At 44.3% G+C, this 16,417-nt stretch overlaps 1 protein-coding gene across 1 annotated transcript in view; it reads left to right on the forward strand.

Moving 5' to 3' along the window:
- Positions 1-16,417, forward strand: part of TRMT44 (tRNA methyltransferase 44 homolog) — a 309,668-nt gene that overhangs the window by 160,336 nt on the left and 132,915 nt on the right. The window contains exon 7 of the mRNA XM_085642485.1: positions 15,770-15,876. Coding sequence (XP_085498611.1) covers positions 15,770-15,876 — 107 coding nt within the window. The remainder of the gene's footprint in view (positions 1-15,769; positions 15,877-16,417) is intronic.

A 16,417-nucleotide genomic window follows, 5' to 3' on the forward strand; every position in this document is an offset into this window, starting at 1 on the left:
GAACTCTGTATCTTTAAGGAATGTATGACAAACATTGACGATATTATAGCTGAAGGGCTAACGAAGGTGAATGTTGGCCAGGCAAGCTGGCGAGATATGTTAAAAGGGAGGACTGTGGAAATTTAGCTTGCAAACTGAACATTATCTGCGCCATCTTGCCTCTCCCCAGCGCCACGCACAGCGAGCACACGGCAGCCATTTCTAGGCACCCCACTCTCTCCCCGCTCATTGTCAATCGCCAGCGCGTTCCCCTGTCGCTGCAAGCATCCCCCGCGCACCGGCCACCCCCGCTCTCTCATACATGGGCCATAAACCCTCTCATTCTGCGCGACCCTGCCATGGAACCACATCCCACGCCTGACCGACATCCCATACATGGTCATGCCTCTCTTTGATAACCCCCTTCCTCTGCGCCCCATTGTCCGAACCGATCCCAGACCATCACCTAGCCCTGTGGATGCAGTTTATTGCCCCTACTGTAAGGGAAACACCCCACATCAAAGGGATTACAGTAGATCAAAGCCCCTACCCCCTGAGACCCGACCGGTCACACACACCCCCGGGAATTGGCAGAATACCCTGCTGCATGATAGCCATCTCCTACTGCGGGTAAGGTGGGAACTTCTACTGTAGCTATGTGTGGGATCGGATCTGAGCCGGGGCTTCAGGGGATGTTCTCTCATGCATCAAGGGAATCTCAAGAATGTACTATGTGTAATAAAGCAATAAACCTGTGTATAAGAGATCAGGTCTCAGAGATGCAGGCAGAGCACCTCGTGACGATACCTTGCTGTCTGATCTGATGTGTTCTGCTCCGACGGAATAAAACTTTGTTTCCTGCCTTCCAGTCTCCGGCGCCTGCCTCTTTCATTGGTAAATTATCGAGTGGTATGAGAGGCGATTACCGCCGGGCAAATACTTGAAAGGTTATCGATTGAAACTGCCGCTACCATTTAACAATTCAAGGAGCTGATATTGGCTCAAAAATAAGCATTTGCAATTGCAGTGCAAATGACTGGAATTCAGTAGGGTTGGCAAACATAATGGTTCCTGTAATTTTTATCTTTACCAGGTTTTGACAGTGCAGAGTCATGTCACCTTTGAAGACAACCTCATTTAGACACACACAATGCCTGCTGAAGGGGTCTTGTGACCAAACATGACTCCAAGTTCTATAATGAGTGTTCATTGATACACCAAAGGCCCTGAAGGACAGGGAGGCCAAGCTTTCTGCTGCGGAAAACAAGAGGCTAGGTTAGTCTCAGTCCAAATCACCCTCGTCTGGCAGGATTGAGCCAAAGTTAAAAGGCCAGTCCAGTGACAAGTCCCGGGAGAATTTTTTTTTTTTTTTTTAATAAGTAAAGTTTATTATGCATGATTAATAAAAACCTTTCCATATACAAGACTTTGTACATAGCCATAAAAAGCGAATTAGAAGAAATGTTAAAATGTAGATCGAGATAGGTTACAGACCGTAAGAGCCTTGCCATTGGGAGTATCAAGTGCAAACAACAAGCAGAGGTAAGTGCGCAAAGCTGCTTTGTGCCCTTAGAGTGTTGCAAAACTGTGCATTATGCTGTAACACACAGCCAATAAATGGTCTGAGATGTTGGCCAGGTGACCGATGCTTGGGGCCATGGGCATTAAGGTGGTTAAAGTGCGGAAGACGTGCCGATTAAAGTGCGTAGTGCAGTTCGTAGCAGCCAGTTAGGATAAAAATCGTTTGACAAGGTTCATGATCTGTTAAGCCCAAAAACGAAAGTGTGGTCTTAATTTATAAAAGTATGCTAGGTTAAAAATCTTTCATAAGTGTGGCTGGCCACTTTCATTAGTGTGTTTTTGTTATGCCCTGCATAGTATTTTCATATCTTGCAGTTTACCAGTTCACCGTCTACTTCATGTAAGAGTACAACAGTTTTCCACCCCCTGTAAATATTTCGCCGTCCGACATATCAGTTGTGGATCTGCCGAGCTGAGACAGGTAATTAATACTTGTCTGCAGGAATGAAGGGCTTTTTGGTTCCAGATTGGGCGAAGCAAGGCTTGATGGAGGCTGAGCGTCTCTTTACAGAGGCACAACACGTGAATTATGTCCTTGTTTATGTGGCCACATAACCAGCTGCTGCCTGTGTCGTCCCTTTGTAGCCATGTAGACGCATGTAAAGTTGATGGTAGGATACCCAGTCTGTATTTCAAGTATTTTGCTGTAAGTGCGCTATTGAAGACATCTCCCAAATATTGTTGCAGCTTCATGGTCTTGTAGCTGTCAGGACTGTCCAACTGTGCTGTCTTTTGGCTAATGTGGCGTTGTCTTCCAGAAGCGATAGTTTTTAGTTGTTTTTTTGCGACTTTTCTGAATAAGTCGTAGCTGGCAGAGGAGTCGCAGACTTCTTGTAGACAAAACGTGGAGATTGTCACATTAAGATATTTTCTGGCAGGTGAATGTATTTTGTCTTTTATCTCCAGCCATATGTTATAATTTATAGTGTTTCGATGAGAGGTTTTGGATTTGTAGCAGCAGATGGTGAAGGCCGCTCTCCTCACTAGCATCTGTTTAACTAGGCCGAGTTCCAGTCTTATCTGTGCTTGAGATGTGTGACTGGGTAACTGTAGAGTTTGCCTATAAATCCTCACTCTGACTTTGTCTAGGGTCTCACCGTCTTGCCCCTGCAGCGCCTGGCTCCCATAGGCCAGGGTGGGGATTATCTTTGTACTGGCAAATTCAACAAGCATTGGCATAGCCAATAGGTCTCGCCTTTGGGGCCTTATAAGTGTTCAACCATGCAACAGTTAATGTTTTTGCACCAAGGATATTGTGCTGCATAACTAAATACTTATAAGGTCCCAAAAGCGAGACCTATTGGCTATGCCAATGCTTGTTTAAATTCATGAAGTGTTTGTGACATTGCAGCATTGAAATGGCCTGCGATTTAAGTTCTTGGCTGGTTTGTGATTTCTCAAGCAATATAAAACTCACTATTAAAAGGGCTACATCTGTGAATTTCTTTAATCTAAAATGTTTAACCCAAGTATATGGTGGCCACGTTTAGATGGTTGCATGGTTTCTTTTTGTCTTTTTCTTTTTTGTGGCACATTCTTGCTATGAACCTAGCAGCAATTAGCCATCACAACAGCCTGCCAATACCAGACCTTTTGGGTTTGTAAATGCTTGTTTGTTTTGTTTTTCCAACTTGTCTTCGATGCAGAGCAGTAATAATCAGTTCTGTCGCACACTTCTCATCTGTTAATTGTCTTAGGGTGCTGGTAGATGTATACCGTTATTACTTAATTTATTTGTGGTCCTTTAAGTGCCCTATGACAGATGAGTGGTGAAGTGGATGCACCAGGGTGTAAATCGGTCTTTCAGGGTTCATGACAGAAGAGACAAGGTTGAAGTTAAGTAGTCATAATTTGGCCTGGTTTAGTAATTGCACTTCTTTCTTAGAGCATCGTGCACTGTAACCATGCGTTGTGTAATTGTAATTTCTTTCTTGATCTGTACATATAATTACCTGCCCATGCAGAGGCTTTCCATTGCGAGGCTTGATCGGAAAATGAATTGAGTGCAGATGTGTCCTGCTGTGCTCCATCTCTTCCAAGAATTGCCTTCAGCAGGCACTTCTAAGTAAATGACTCACTGAATGGAAGATACTGGTTGTAAGCTAAACTGCACAGAGGTTTTGTATTAGAATGTTAGTATTTACAGTGCATCTCATGTGTTTATTTGAATTTCATTAGTATCCATCTGGTAGCAGTTCAAATCTGCTCATGAAGTATCTTTTGCAATTTGATTATCCTGACTCTGAATGAGTTGCAGTGCTCTAATGGATTGCAAGTGGAACACTTGGGCCAGGTGTAAAGACTTCCAGATTCATTGTTGCAGTCCAGCCTGCTGATATCATGCTGAGACAGTTTGTGCTTGCTTTTATTCCACTAGCAAAAGGATCACTGCTGTGGCTTTTTATTTGGAAGCATGGGTCAGGTGCTGAATTGGGAAATATACAGGAAAGCAACAAACAATCAGCACTACGCCTTTCTTGTATAGGGCTATTTTCTCTGATGACCACCTGTAGCATTGAATGTTTATAACTGTTCAATTTACACCACCTTGACTTAGATGCACCTTAGGGTAGGGGTGTGTTTAAATTCAGTTCACCAATGGATAAAATAATGTTGAAATTTGCACACACCACAGTACCTCTGAAGTGGCATCTAAAGAATGTCCTATTGTTAAGTAGTGCATTGCAATTATTGCTCTCCCTTAAATCTGGTATATACCTAATGTGTTTCAAGTCTTCATGGTGCTGCCTTTACTAAACACTAAAAATAATCCTACAGCTCTGCCTTGCCTTCTAGCTACTGGCCATTGTCTTGGCCCCTTTCTTTGCCAATACTTCAATGCCTTGTTTTCAATTTCCTTAACCAAGAGTTCCCCCCTGATAACCTGTTAAGTGCTGTCTGATAGTCTATTATTGCTTGACTCTCATTATTAGTGGCCCAGATTTTCACCACCCTGGACGATATAATTAACTCTGAGGGTGGGGAAATACCAGGCCATTAAAAGTGAGACCCTTAAGTCTCCTTCTCCCATTTCCCCGGGATGTCACACATAGATGTCGGCAGCTTTCAGCAGGCTAAGTCTCCATGTAAAAATAAACTGATCACTGGAAACAGTTCTGGTCTCATAATTTGAATGGTGCTGGTAACTGTGGTTATGGGCACATCAAACTTAAAAGGTCTTGCTAAAGAGGGCTTACCTCGTTTTTGCACATAGATAATTTCATCATCTCAGCTTTTCCCAATCGCCTCTCATCTGTACATGTATTCCTTAATCTATTTGCGGCACCTAAAAGCTGCTGATCACCTACTTCACTATCCTAGCTATTACCGAAGGCACACTGTATTAGTCATTAAGGGGCTGTACTCTTACTTCTCCAACCTTTCTTCATTAGTTGCTTGGAACTGTAAGTTATCTTCACCCTCCCCACTAACAGAGGGCGTCCTCAAGGCTCATTCCTGGGTTTCTTCATTACATTATTTCTTGATGTGGTTTTTCATACCATCATTATGTGAAAGAATAACAAATCTCACTTCTCACCGGTCCTCCATCCTCCTTCAGACAGATATCCAATTGATTTATGGATATTAGTCATTGGATTAGTCTTCAGTTGCTTATGTTGCACTAATCCATGATGGTAGTCCTATACTTACCTTCTTCACCTGTCTCATTCTCCTTACCTTAACCATTATATTTTCTTCCCAAACACTCCTATTTTTAGGTCTCGCCTGACACAGCGCATGCTCTGGTCTGGCGAGACTTATTGAGAGGGCTCCAAAAAGTGCTACCAGGCCAGCCTAGAGCTACAGTGCATGTGCGCGGGCGCGCGCGCCGCGCTTTACCGCGATTACTTTCACTTTCGTGGCCGCACGGCCGCTTTGATGTTTGATCGTGATCCCGATCACTTTCACTTTCGCGGCCGCAGGGCCGCTTTGCATAGCCAATAGGTCTCGCTTTTGGGACCTTATAAGTATTTAGTTATGCAACTGTTGCATGGCTAAACACTTATAAGGTCCCAAAGGCGAGACCTATTGGCTATGCCAATGCTTGTTATCTTTGCTGCTGAAAACATTTGCATTCTATATTGCCCCTCTATTTGACTAGATTACTTTCTTACTACCACAAATTACATGAAGAACATCTAGACTCAACAAGTGCCTCCTTGCCTTCAATGAGTGTATGCTGACCAACCATCTTAGGCTGAACACCACAAAAGTCAAGTTCATAACATGTGGACAATGGAACAGCCACCTCGATATGGCCCATGGTATTTGAGACTTCTCCAGAAACATTGAGTGAAGAGAGAAGTCTTGGAGTGATCATTAACTCAAATCTATATCTGATTGCACATTTATGAAATTACTAAAAAACACACACATAATGCAACCACTAAAGTTGCACAGAATATGCCCTCCTTGCCATCTGAGATGACCTGAAGAAAACAGATGACCGCTAGGGGTTGCTGCGCTACTTCTCTTGGACCCCTTGGCATCCTTTGACACGGTTGACCATGACACTCTGATACAAAGACTCTACGAAGCTGGCATAGAGAGGACTGCTCTAGACTGGATCACATCCTACCTTCGCATCAGAGCTAATGTCATCCATTCACCCCTTTTCTCGTCCAAACCATACTTCACAAAAGCAGGGGCACCTCAAGGCTCTATCGTCTCGCCCATGCTTTTCAACATCTACATGAAGTTATTACCAGCACTGATCAATCAATTTCACTTCACGTGCTATAACTATGCAGATGAGACACAAATACTCCTTCAACTGGAATGCCCCAAAGACTTTGGAAACTGACCAATTTTCAGAGTCGTGGCTAAATGGGTGACGTGGAGCCATCTCAAATTAAATACTTCCAATGCAGAAATATTCGCATGTGGCGATTGGAAACATTATGACCTGCTCACTGCATGGCCTGATGATCTGGGAACACCACCTAAAGTATCAAAGGAAGTAAGAAACCTTGGAATGACCATGGACTCCAAGCTACCAATAAAAGCCCAAGCGGACAAACTAGCAAGATCAAGATTTGTTACTATAAAAACTCTGTGACGAATCTTTCACCATATGGGATTTCCGCACAAGATCCAGACTACTATCTCCCTTGTTATGTCCAAACTCAATAACGTCAATAGCCTCTACTTTGGATCACCTCTAACGACCATGAAAACACTACAACAGATTCAGAACTCGGCTACCAAACTACTCTTGCATATAAAACCCCGGGACCACATCTCCCCTGCCTTGAAAGCCCTGCATTGGTTGCCAGAAGATCCATATGCACGCTGCTTTGTGTAGGAAGCTGGGTTTCTGTTGCAGTAACCCCCACCCCACTTTTCGCCGGACTACTGATGCCCTTTGACTCTATGTGCCCTGGGTCCCTGCCAATTGGGTTCTTTCCCAAAACGGTACCTTGTACCCCCCATTGACAACTCTCTGGCCCCATGTCAGTCCCTTGTAAAAAGTACCATGGGTACCAAGGGCACTGTGGCCAGGGAAGGCCTATAATAGGGCTGCAGCACGTATTGTGCCACCCTTAGAGGCCCTGTACCTTTACACACACACACTGCCATTGCAGGCTGCGTGTTTTGGTGCAGAACAAAGTAAAGAGTCGACATGGCGCACATCCCTGCGTGCCATCCCTACAACCCACTGCCCTGGCATAGGTCAGCCACCCCTCTAGCTGGGTGCACTATACCAGTGGTGAGGGTACAGGTGTATGAGCCCTGTACCCCTACAGTTTCTAGACCAATTCTTAATCATTGTCAGTGCAGTAGTGCCATTAAGAGTATATGGTGCTGCGAGTTTGTCATTACGAACTCCACAGCACCATAATGGCTTTACTGAAAACTGGAAGATTGGTATCAAACTTCTCAGCACATTAAACCCACACTGATGGCAGTGTGGTATTTAATGAAAAATGCACCGAGAGGGCATCTTAGAGATGCCCCCTGAAAAACGACCAGCCTCTGGTGGGTTCCCTGACTGGTACACACCAGCCTGCCACCACAACACATGTTTCTGGACCCCTGGGGTGACAGCCTTCACTCCCTGAGCCCAGAAACAAAGCCTTTCCGGGATGGCCTGGAAGAGCCATCTGTGGCAGGGAAGCTTCAAAGACCTTGCCGCCTTTGTAATACGACCCCCAGCCTCTCCTGATATCAGGAGCATGCCCCCTTCCTGTCGCCCCTCCTTTTCGGCGGGAAGACAGGCTGGAAAAATTAGCCAGCCCAGAAGGTGTGTCTAACTCTGCCAACCCCACCCCTCAGGTGGGAGAGGCAAGGTGAAGCCCACTTTTCAGTGCCCGCCATCTTGCAGATGGCAGGCACTCCTCAATCAGGATGAGGGATTGTGCCCACTCCCCCACGTGGGGTGAGCACACCTAGTGTGTAGTCACCCTAAAGTCAGTAGCCCATTGTCTACTGAGCTTGAGACCCCAAAACGCCCTCTAAATACAGTATTTAGGGGGCAGCCCTGAACCAAGAAAGCTGATTCCCTCAAGCTAAGAAGAAGGAAGAAAAAAGACGCCCAGCAGAGGAGACTGCAGAGAAGAACTGACTTGGCCCCAGCCCTACCGGCCCGTCTGCAGTTTCCAGAGATCCTGTGCCAAAAGTCTCCTTGTCCTGCAGCCAGCGACCTCCAGAACCCTTGTGAGGACTGACTGCCTCCAACAAAGACCGGATCTCCAGTGAACAGCAGGTCTGCTCAAAAGAATCTCCAAAGCAAGACTCGGAGCCTAATGAGGACACAGAAACCCCATGCCTGGAACCACCACTTCATCCGTGGCCTACGGCCCGAGTTTAAGTGACCCACTGGTCCCAGCTAGGTCCCCCAGTGCTCCAGAGTCCGAGTCCACCATGGGTTGACCACATCCAAGACTCCCCGACGTCGTCTGCAACCTCTGCACGGAGTCCCCTCCAACCGCAAGTTATTAAGTCTGGCTTCAAAGGACACCCCTGCATCCAGCCGCTCTGCGCCCTGGAGAATAGAATCCAAGGTGCACCTACGTCCCCGAGCCCTCCAACTTACCTCCCCAGCTGTTGGTTCCCCCCGGAAGTCTTCCTGGACCGAGCCTGTAGCCAAAATCCAAAACCGGCAACTCCCATTGAAAACAATAGGGCACCTGACACCAAAACAGCACCCTACACCCAGCTGCCCCTGCGCAGCTGCAAGTGCGTTTTGTGTGCTAAACCGGATCCTCCTTAGCCCTGAGCCTAACACCAGAAGCTTTGCTCCCACAATTTTGTGTCCTGCTCGCGAGCAGCCACCAACCGGAGGCCCCATAACCCCCATTGGATACCATTGGGCCTCAGCACTCTGCACCCGGCCGTCCTAGTGCCCCTGAGGGTGTTTGGGGAGTGCATTCTTGACCCTGGGGGAACCCTTGTTCTAACCCCAGAATACCAACTCCCCCAACAAAGTATCTACCTGTTAACCGATAACTTCATGTTTCTCCATAGGAATACATTGACTGTTTTTCCCAGTAAAAATGTTGTGTGGAGTTGGTTTTGTATTGAACTTTGAAAAACTGCAAAGAACTAAAAATTGTTTACTTACCTTTTCTCTAGGAAATGTCCCAGTGTGATATCTAGGTGTATCACACTGAGTAGAAAAAGTAATCCAGAAAGAAATCTGAAAAGTAATTCAAAGTAATCTAACAGTAATTTCTACTGTATTGAAAGCATTTACAAACCTTGAACAAAGTCATTTTCATTCAGCTTTCTTGTATTGTTCAACCTGCCTTGAAAATTATCAAATACACTTACCTGTGCCAGGCTTGCTTGGTTCTAGGAAATAAATACAACTAAATAATATTTTTGTACAAATCAAATTGGCCTGAAGTTCAGTCTGTGAGTGTGTGAATTGATTTGCTGACTGAGTGTGTACAACAAATGCTTAACACTGTCCTCTGATACTGCCTTACTGTTCGACCACACTACCACAAATAGAGAGTGAGGTGCTATCCAACTTTACCTCTGGGCTTCCACTGGACTCCCACTATACCTTACTTTGGTATAGTATATACAGAGCCAGCTTCCTACATTGGTGGATCAGCGGTGGGATATACAACTTTGCATTTGATGGACTACTTGGTTATCACCTGATCACACGACAGAACTCTTAAATTGTCTTTAGAATTCAGATTTTTTTCAAATTGCCATTTTTGCATAATTACTAAAAGTCTTGTTAGGGCCTTGGTTTAGTCCCTTTAGAATATTAGAAAAATAAAAAGTCACTTTAGGTAGGGTTAGAGGGGTTAGAAGATTTTTTTAACAATGTCTCAAAACAAGAACCCAGCTGTTAGTGAGAATAACCATAATAACATAGAGGACCTGGTTGAGGAGCTTGACCTCACCCCTTACCTTCACTTGTCTTTCAAGGAGGTAAGGTCCCTATGCAAAATTAGAAACATAACCATGGGGTCCCATCCACCAAACAAAAGCTCCAGGAACTGTTTGCTGGGCATGCTAAGGACCACCCATCTGAAAATGGTGAAGACCAGTCAGATGGGGAAGGAGGGGAAGGGGGTGACCTGGTAGATCAACCCCCTCCACTTCCTAGGGAGAAAAGGGTCCGAGTACCCTTGACTCCAAGAGTAAACCTCTCAGTTGGTAGATCCCACACAGGTGGATCAGGTACCACTGAGGACCTTGAGGACAGCCTCAGTGAGGAGGACAGCCTTTTAGCAAGGCTGACCAAAAGACGATCTAGAGACCAGGTTGCTGGTTCTAGGAAAGAGAGAGAGCAGATATGGGCCTAGCACCAATCAATGGTGGCATCAATTTACTTAATATGTAGGCTTGGCACCTCGTCCCAGGATGTGCATTGTTTCAGGCCCCAGAGAGCAGCAGGCTCTCGACGCAGGGGTCCAGAAACATGTCTGAAAGCAGCCACACAGCCTGGACACTAGTGGTAGGTTAGTTTTCAGGGGGCATCTCTAAGATGCCCTCTGTGTGCATTTTTCATTAAATCCCACACTGGCATCAGTGTGGGTTTAATGTGCTGAGAAGTTTGATATCAAACGTCTCAGTTTTCAGTGTAGCCATTATGGTGTTTTGGAGTTTGTAATGACAAACTCCCAGCACCATCTACTCCTAATGGCAGCACTGCACTTACAATGTCTAAGAATGGACTTAGACACTGTAGGGGTACAGGGCTCATGCACCTGTACCCTCACCACTGGTATAGTGCACCCAGCTAGAGGGGTGACTGACCTAAGCCAGGGTAGTGGGTTGTAGGCATGGCACACAGAGATGTGTGCCATGTTGACTCTTCATGGTTCTGCACCAAAACACGCAGCTTGCAAAGGCAGTGTGTGAGCGTAATGGTACTGGACCTGGCACAGTAAGTGCTGCAACCCTAAGAGGCCTTCTCTGGTCACAGTGCCCGGGGTACCTGTAGAACCATTTACCAGCGGCTGACCTGTGGCCAGAGGTGCCATTTGGGTTTAGGCTTCAATGCAGTTTTAGGGAAAGAACATATGCCCTGGGTACCTGATTAGCAGGAGCCCAGTGCACACTCAGTCAAAGCACATCAGCAATTCAGCAAAAAGTGGGGGCTACCATGCAGAAAGAGGGCACTTTCTCACAGCAGTGCTTTGTATAAACTTGTAGAAAAATCAAGTTTAAAAAAATATAGATATCCATTAGTTCTGCTTAGCAAATGTACGTATTACTGATAGTTACATTATTCTATGTATTTAACATGTATATATAAGTTACTGCATAAATAAGTATATATTTTATCATAACTATCTACAATTGCTTCACTATTGAATTACAATATATATATATATAGAGAGAGAACTAAATAAAATTATTTTAAGTACAACACTTGAAAGCCGGAGTTTATATAATGCATTTTTAATATCCATATACTATCTTCCTTTATGCATCTATATACCTTCCATGTACTTATGGATCTATATATTTATAACTTTTCTTCTAATTCAGCATATCCAATGCACTACCATTTGTCTCACCCTATACTGCTCTCAATATATCCTCTACCTCAACTCTCTGACTCATCTCAAACCTTTTTCTACTACTCTTTCCAATGCACCACCCTATTCCTCTATCAATGTATCCTCTACCTCCACTCTCTCGTTCATCCCAAACCCATACCACTACTATGATCCCCAAAATAACCGTTTCTAGACTCTTCCCTACTCTACCCCTCCTTGCATCATCTCATACCTCTTTTACTATCCCGATCCCCCAAAACAAGTCTTTCTAAACCCTTACCTCTGACTCTTCCTCCTTCACCTCCCTTTTACTCATCACAAGCTTCCTCCTACTGCTATGAGCTCCAAAACAAATCCTTCCCTCTTATATCCCTCCACTACCCTTTTCATTCCAAATAACAGACTTACATGTCCACCACTCAAATTAATTTCATATTTCACTAAACGAATTCACCACTAATCATTAATGGGTTCCAGAGTAGCATGCTAATCGCTGAAAAAGCACTTCAACACCTCATCAGGGGTAGCATGCGCTACATAAATGCCAACCTTTTTCTCTCTTCTATCCTTCAGCTATCCTTCTCAATCTAAATAACTAGCTAAAATTACATTCATATTTCACTATACCAATTCGCCACTAATTCTTTATGGGTTCCGGAGTTGCATGGAACACACCAAAGAAACGCTTTTGACGCCTCGTTAGGGGTAGTAAGCAATATATAAATGCAATTACAATACAATACCATCATTCCTTACCTAGGGTATCATCTGAAACTGTGGGCCATTCTCACCCTTGCAATATTGTTGTTCAACCTCTTCAGTGCCCCGCCCTTTCCACGCCCTGTGCCGGGCGTTTCATTAGCGGGCGGGGTTCATGACGAGATAGTCTCGTCATGGGCACAGCGCAACCGCGCTCCATGACGAGACTATCTAGTCATGGGCACTGAAGGGGTTAATTGCACTGATAGCCTGTACCTCGGCGCCCCATGCTACAAAAATTATAAAGGATCCAAATTCATGCAGCAAGATTACTACTTCACCTTCACTAAAGGTGGCATATTACTCCAGTGCTTCTAGCATTACAATGGCTACCTTTAGCGATATGCTCAGCCTTTAAAGCCCCTTATGTCCTCCACAAAGCACTCCATGGAAAAGGCACAAGGTAGCTGCTATGAAAGTTCCAACAGGATTTCCAAAGCAGGACACTGCACTCAAGATTAACACCTCATTTGTTTGTCCCTGTTTATAATAAATGTCCTTTGGAAGATTCCCATTCTCAGTATAAGCAACGTTACTATTAAATTCCTTGCCAGACAAATTACAAAAGATGTAAAATAATCTAGGGTGAAGGAATAATATCAGAACAACATTCACGGTTATCCCAAGACTTGGTCACTTCCAGACTCTCATGCATCTTTCAGCCTGTTTTCATTAATGTAGAAACCAGTATTTTGCCACCAAGCTCTTGTCAACAGATCAGTGAAGGTAGTCTCTTCCCTAGTTATTTCAGTCACAAATGGTTTTTATGCCATCGTGAGACATGAGGTACAACATCAGGTGACTGAAGCTGATATTGGCTGGCATATGAATTGCCGGGACCAATTTTACTTTGAAAATACATTTTCCTCATGATAATGGGAATTACCTATTCGGAGGTCTTCGCATAACAAACGTAGGCTGTATCATCTGGTGGTATATGAAGATCCTTTTGATGGACACAGTGTCCCTGGTCAGGCAGGGTCCAGGTACAATTTAAAAGTTGTTGGAGCTTTTTGCATTTCTGTAGCTCAGAACAGGAGGCCAGCCAACTAGCCCTTGGAGTCAATCTGGTAGTCCCGTGTTCATGCAACAAGGCAGGCCTCATGCAGCAGGGTAGTCCTCTGAGGGTACAATGCAGGCTTCAAGCAGCGGTACAGTCCTCTCAAATGCATGGCAGGCTTTCTGAGCATCCTCCACAGGTACAGGAGTCAACTGAAGAGTGGGCCTGTGGGTCTTATTTTTTTACATGGTGCCAGCTTTGCAATGGAATAAACGTCTGATGTCTGAATATGGTTCTGGTATTTCCTTCCTCCCTGCTCAGGCTCCAAGGGGTCTGGGCTGACAAAAGCCTATTGCGAAGTTCTTTGTGAGTATGCTTAGACAGGACCTTTGAAATGGAAGTGGGGCAGACAACAACTCAGCCTCTCCCATCGTGGCAGTATGGCCCATCCTGCCAACCTGTAACCCACCCCTTGTCTTACTATCTCGTAGAAATACACAAAGTCCAATTGCCACTTGAATCACAGTCATGTGACCCAGGACGCAGGCTGTAGGCACTAAATGTTAGGACAAGAAAGTGCAAACTTTCTAAAAGTGTCATTTTCAAATTTTGACATAAAATCAGACTATAACATTATAGAGCATTTTCATTTATAATTGTTTAGAGACCAAACATGAAATTTCTACCTATTCCCAAACAAAAGGTATCACTTATTAAATATAATAAAGTAACCCAGTGTTATCCTGTTGGAGAGATAAGCCTCACAGTAGTGAAAAATTAATTTAAGAGTTTTTAACTCCCAGGACATGTAAAACTTACAAACACATGTCAATACAATGCACCCTGCCCTATAGGCTGTTTAGGGCCTAACTTAGGGGTGACATATATGTAATAAAAAAAGAGTTTTAGGCCTGGCAAAATGTTTATTTTGATCTGCAGTGGGTGCCGAAATGGTGCATTAGGCCCAGGATGCCATGCATTCTGCCATATATGAAGCAAGGTTTATTTTGCCAGGTCGAATTGGCAGTTTAAAACTGCACATAGGCTTCAATAGCAGGCTTGTGACATGTTTTAAGAGGCTACTTAAGTGGGTGCACAATACGTGCTGCAGGCCCACTAGTAGCATTTACTTTACCGACCCTGGGTACATAGAGTACCTCTTTACTAGGGACTTATAAGTAAATTAAATGTGCCAATCACATGAAGGCCAATTTTACCATGTTTTACGAAGTGAGCACAAGCCCTTCACCACTGGTTAGCAGTGGTAAAGTGCACAGAGTATCTAAGCCAACAGAAACGGGTCCCACGTTGAGTCTTAGCGTAAGCTCACTGACCTGCCTGGAAACAGTCAGGATTGCAAACATTGTGCACTGTGCCTTGGAAGTTTTCACAAGAGCCTGCTTGTAACATTTGCAACAGAAACTGTTCTCTCCTGCATCCTGGTGCACAGAGGATACTGAACAGACCATTACTAAAGCCCAGTAGGCCACCTAGCCTTGCCGCTAGCCCTGTTATCAGTACCAAACAACAAGAGATAATGTGCTGAGCACTCCCCCATTCGCACCAGTGCTACTGCCTGCTAATAGAAGAATATATGGAGTTTCCGCAGTTTGTACTCTGGTTGAGACAATGTCTAGGTGGACTGTCTTATGGGTGGTAGGGTTCATTTTTATTTTATTTATTTTATTTTACAAAGTTTTATATAGCGCGAACTTGACCCAAATCGGATATCAGAGCACTTTAGACAGCACCAGTTGCATTACATGAGGACACATTCATTTTTGGTTAGGCACAGGGAGATTAAGTGACTTGCCCAGAATCACAGGATGTTCAGCATCATTGCCGAGACTCGAACCCAGTTCCCCAGATTCGAGGTCGACCGCCCTAGCCGTTAGGCCAACTCCTCTCCCCTCAGTTCCCCCTTCCACGGCTGGGTTAAATCTCGTCACGAGGAAAAGATGAAAACTCCGGGTTGAGGTGAAGCATGTTTCCTTGTTATACAATCAATACTCCACCAATGTTTCCAGAGGATGGAGGACAGTCTCCAGTTGGTGATAAATCAAACCCTCCATAGACTGATGGATCAAAAATGTGCACACATTTTATGAAGCATTTTTAAGCTAGTTTGTTAACATGTTATTGTTGTTAATATGTTATTCAAGCCCATCGATGTAAACTTGTAAGTGTTGCTCTAAATAATTTCCTAGGTTATGTAGAAAAGTTCTGCCTACCTAATGTGATCTAGTATGTTCCCGACTTTCAATTTTTCCATTTTAATTTACTTTATAGTGATTATTTCACAAACGTCCTCTTGCATCCATATGAGTCGGGTTCATCAGATCCCTTTTACGCAAATCGAATGAAACCTACTTTTAAACAACTGCGTAGCCTCTTTACGACAATATGCATGAGACAACAAGTGACTGTTGGTCTTCTAATCTCTTTGTATTAATAAATAAAACTATTTTCTTTTCTTTAGGAATGTGCAATTACACCAAATGATGACTTTTTATTTCCAGATGTTGACTGGTTAATTGGGAATCACTCTGATGAGCTAACTCCATGGTTACCTGTGATTGCAGCCAGGTATGTGACATCATAGTTAATTGCCGTAAAGAAAATGTATTCTGTAAGCCCTATTTAATCCACTGTGTGGAGGGCTGAATGTTAATAGGCTCTTCTAGAACAATGAAAGGAAAGAGAGACTGAGGATGAAGGCTTAGGAGAGCCAATAAGGGGAAGAGTTATGGATCGGTGGGCGTTTCTGGTCAGCATTTGAGAGGGGTAACCAGGAGGAAAGCTGTGAAAAGGTTTTCAGTCAACCATTAATAACTTGTACATTATTTGTTTTATTGCTGAGATCCAACTAATTTGGTGACGACGTTCAGCTACTGGGCTGTGCTTGGGGAGATTATAAAGATCCCGGTAGCAAAGTTTAGAACTATTTCCAATCGTAAGAATGAATAAAGGGAGATACCTCCCAGTACAGTAATCTCATCTAGTAAGGCCCAGTGCTGAGACTAATGTTTGGCCATGTGCATTGTGAGGCAGGGAGACAACTACTTTAGCAAATGTTAAGTACTCTGTTGTATGTCTTTAAGCACTTGGAATTTGACAACGGTGGCTG

This window comes from Triturus cristatus, chromosome 2_2 (assembly GCF_964204655.1).
Source record: "Triturus cristatus chromosome 2_2, aTriCri1.1, whole genome shotgun sequence".
Classification (NCBI taxonomy): Eukaryota; Metazoa; Chordata; class Amphibia; order Caudata; family Salamandridae; genus Triturus; species Triturus cristatus.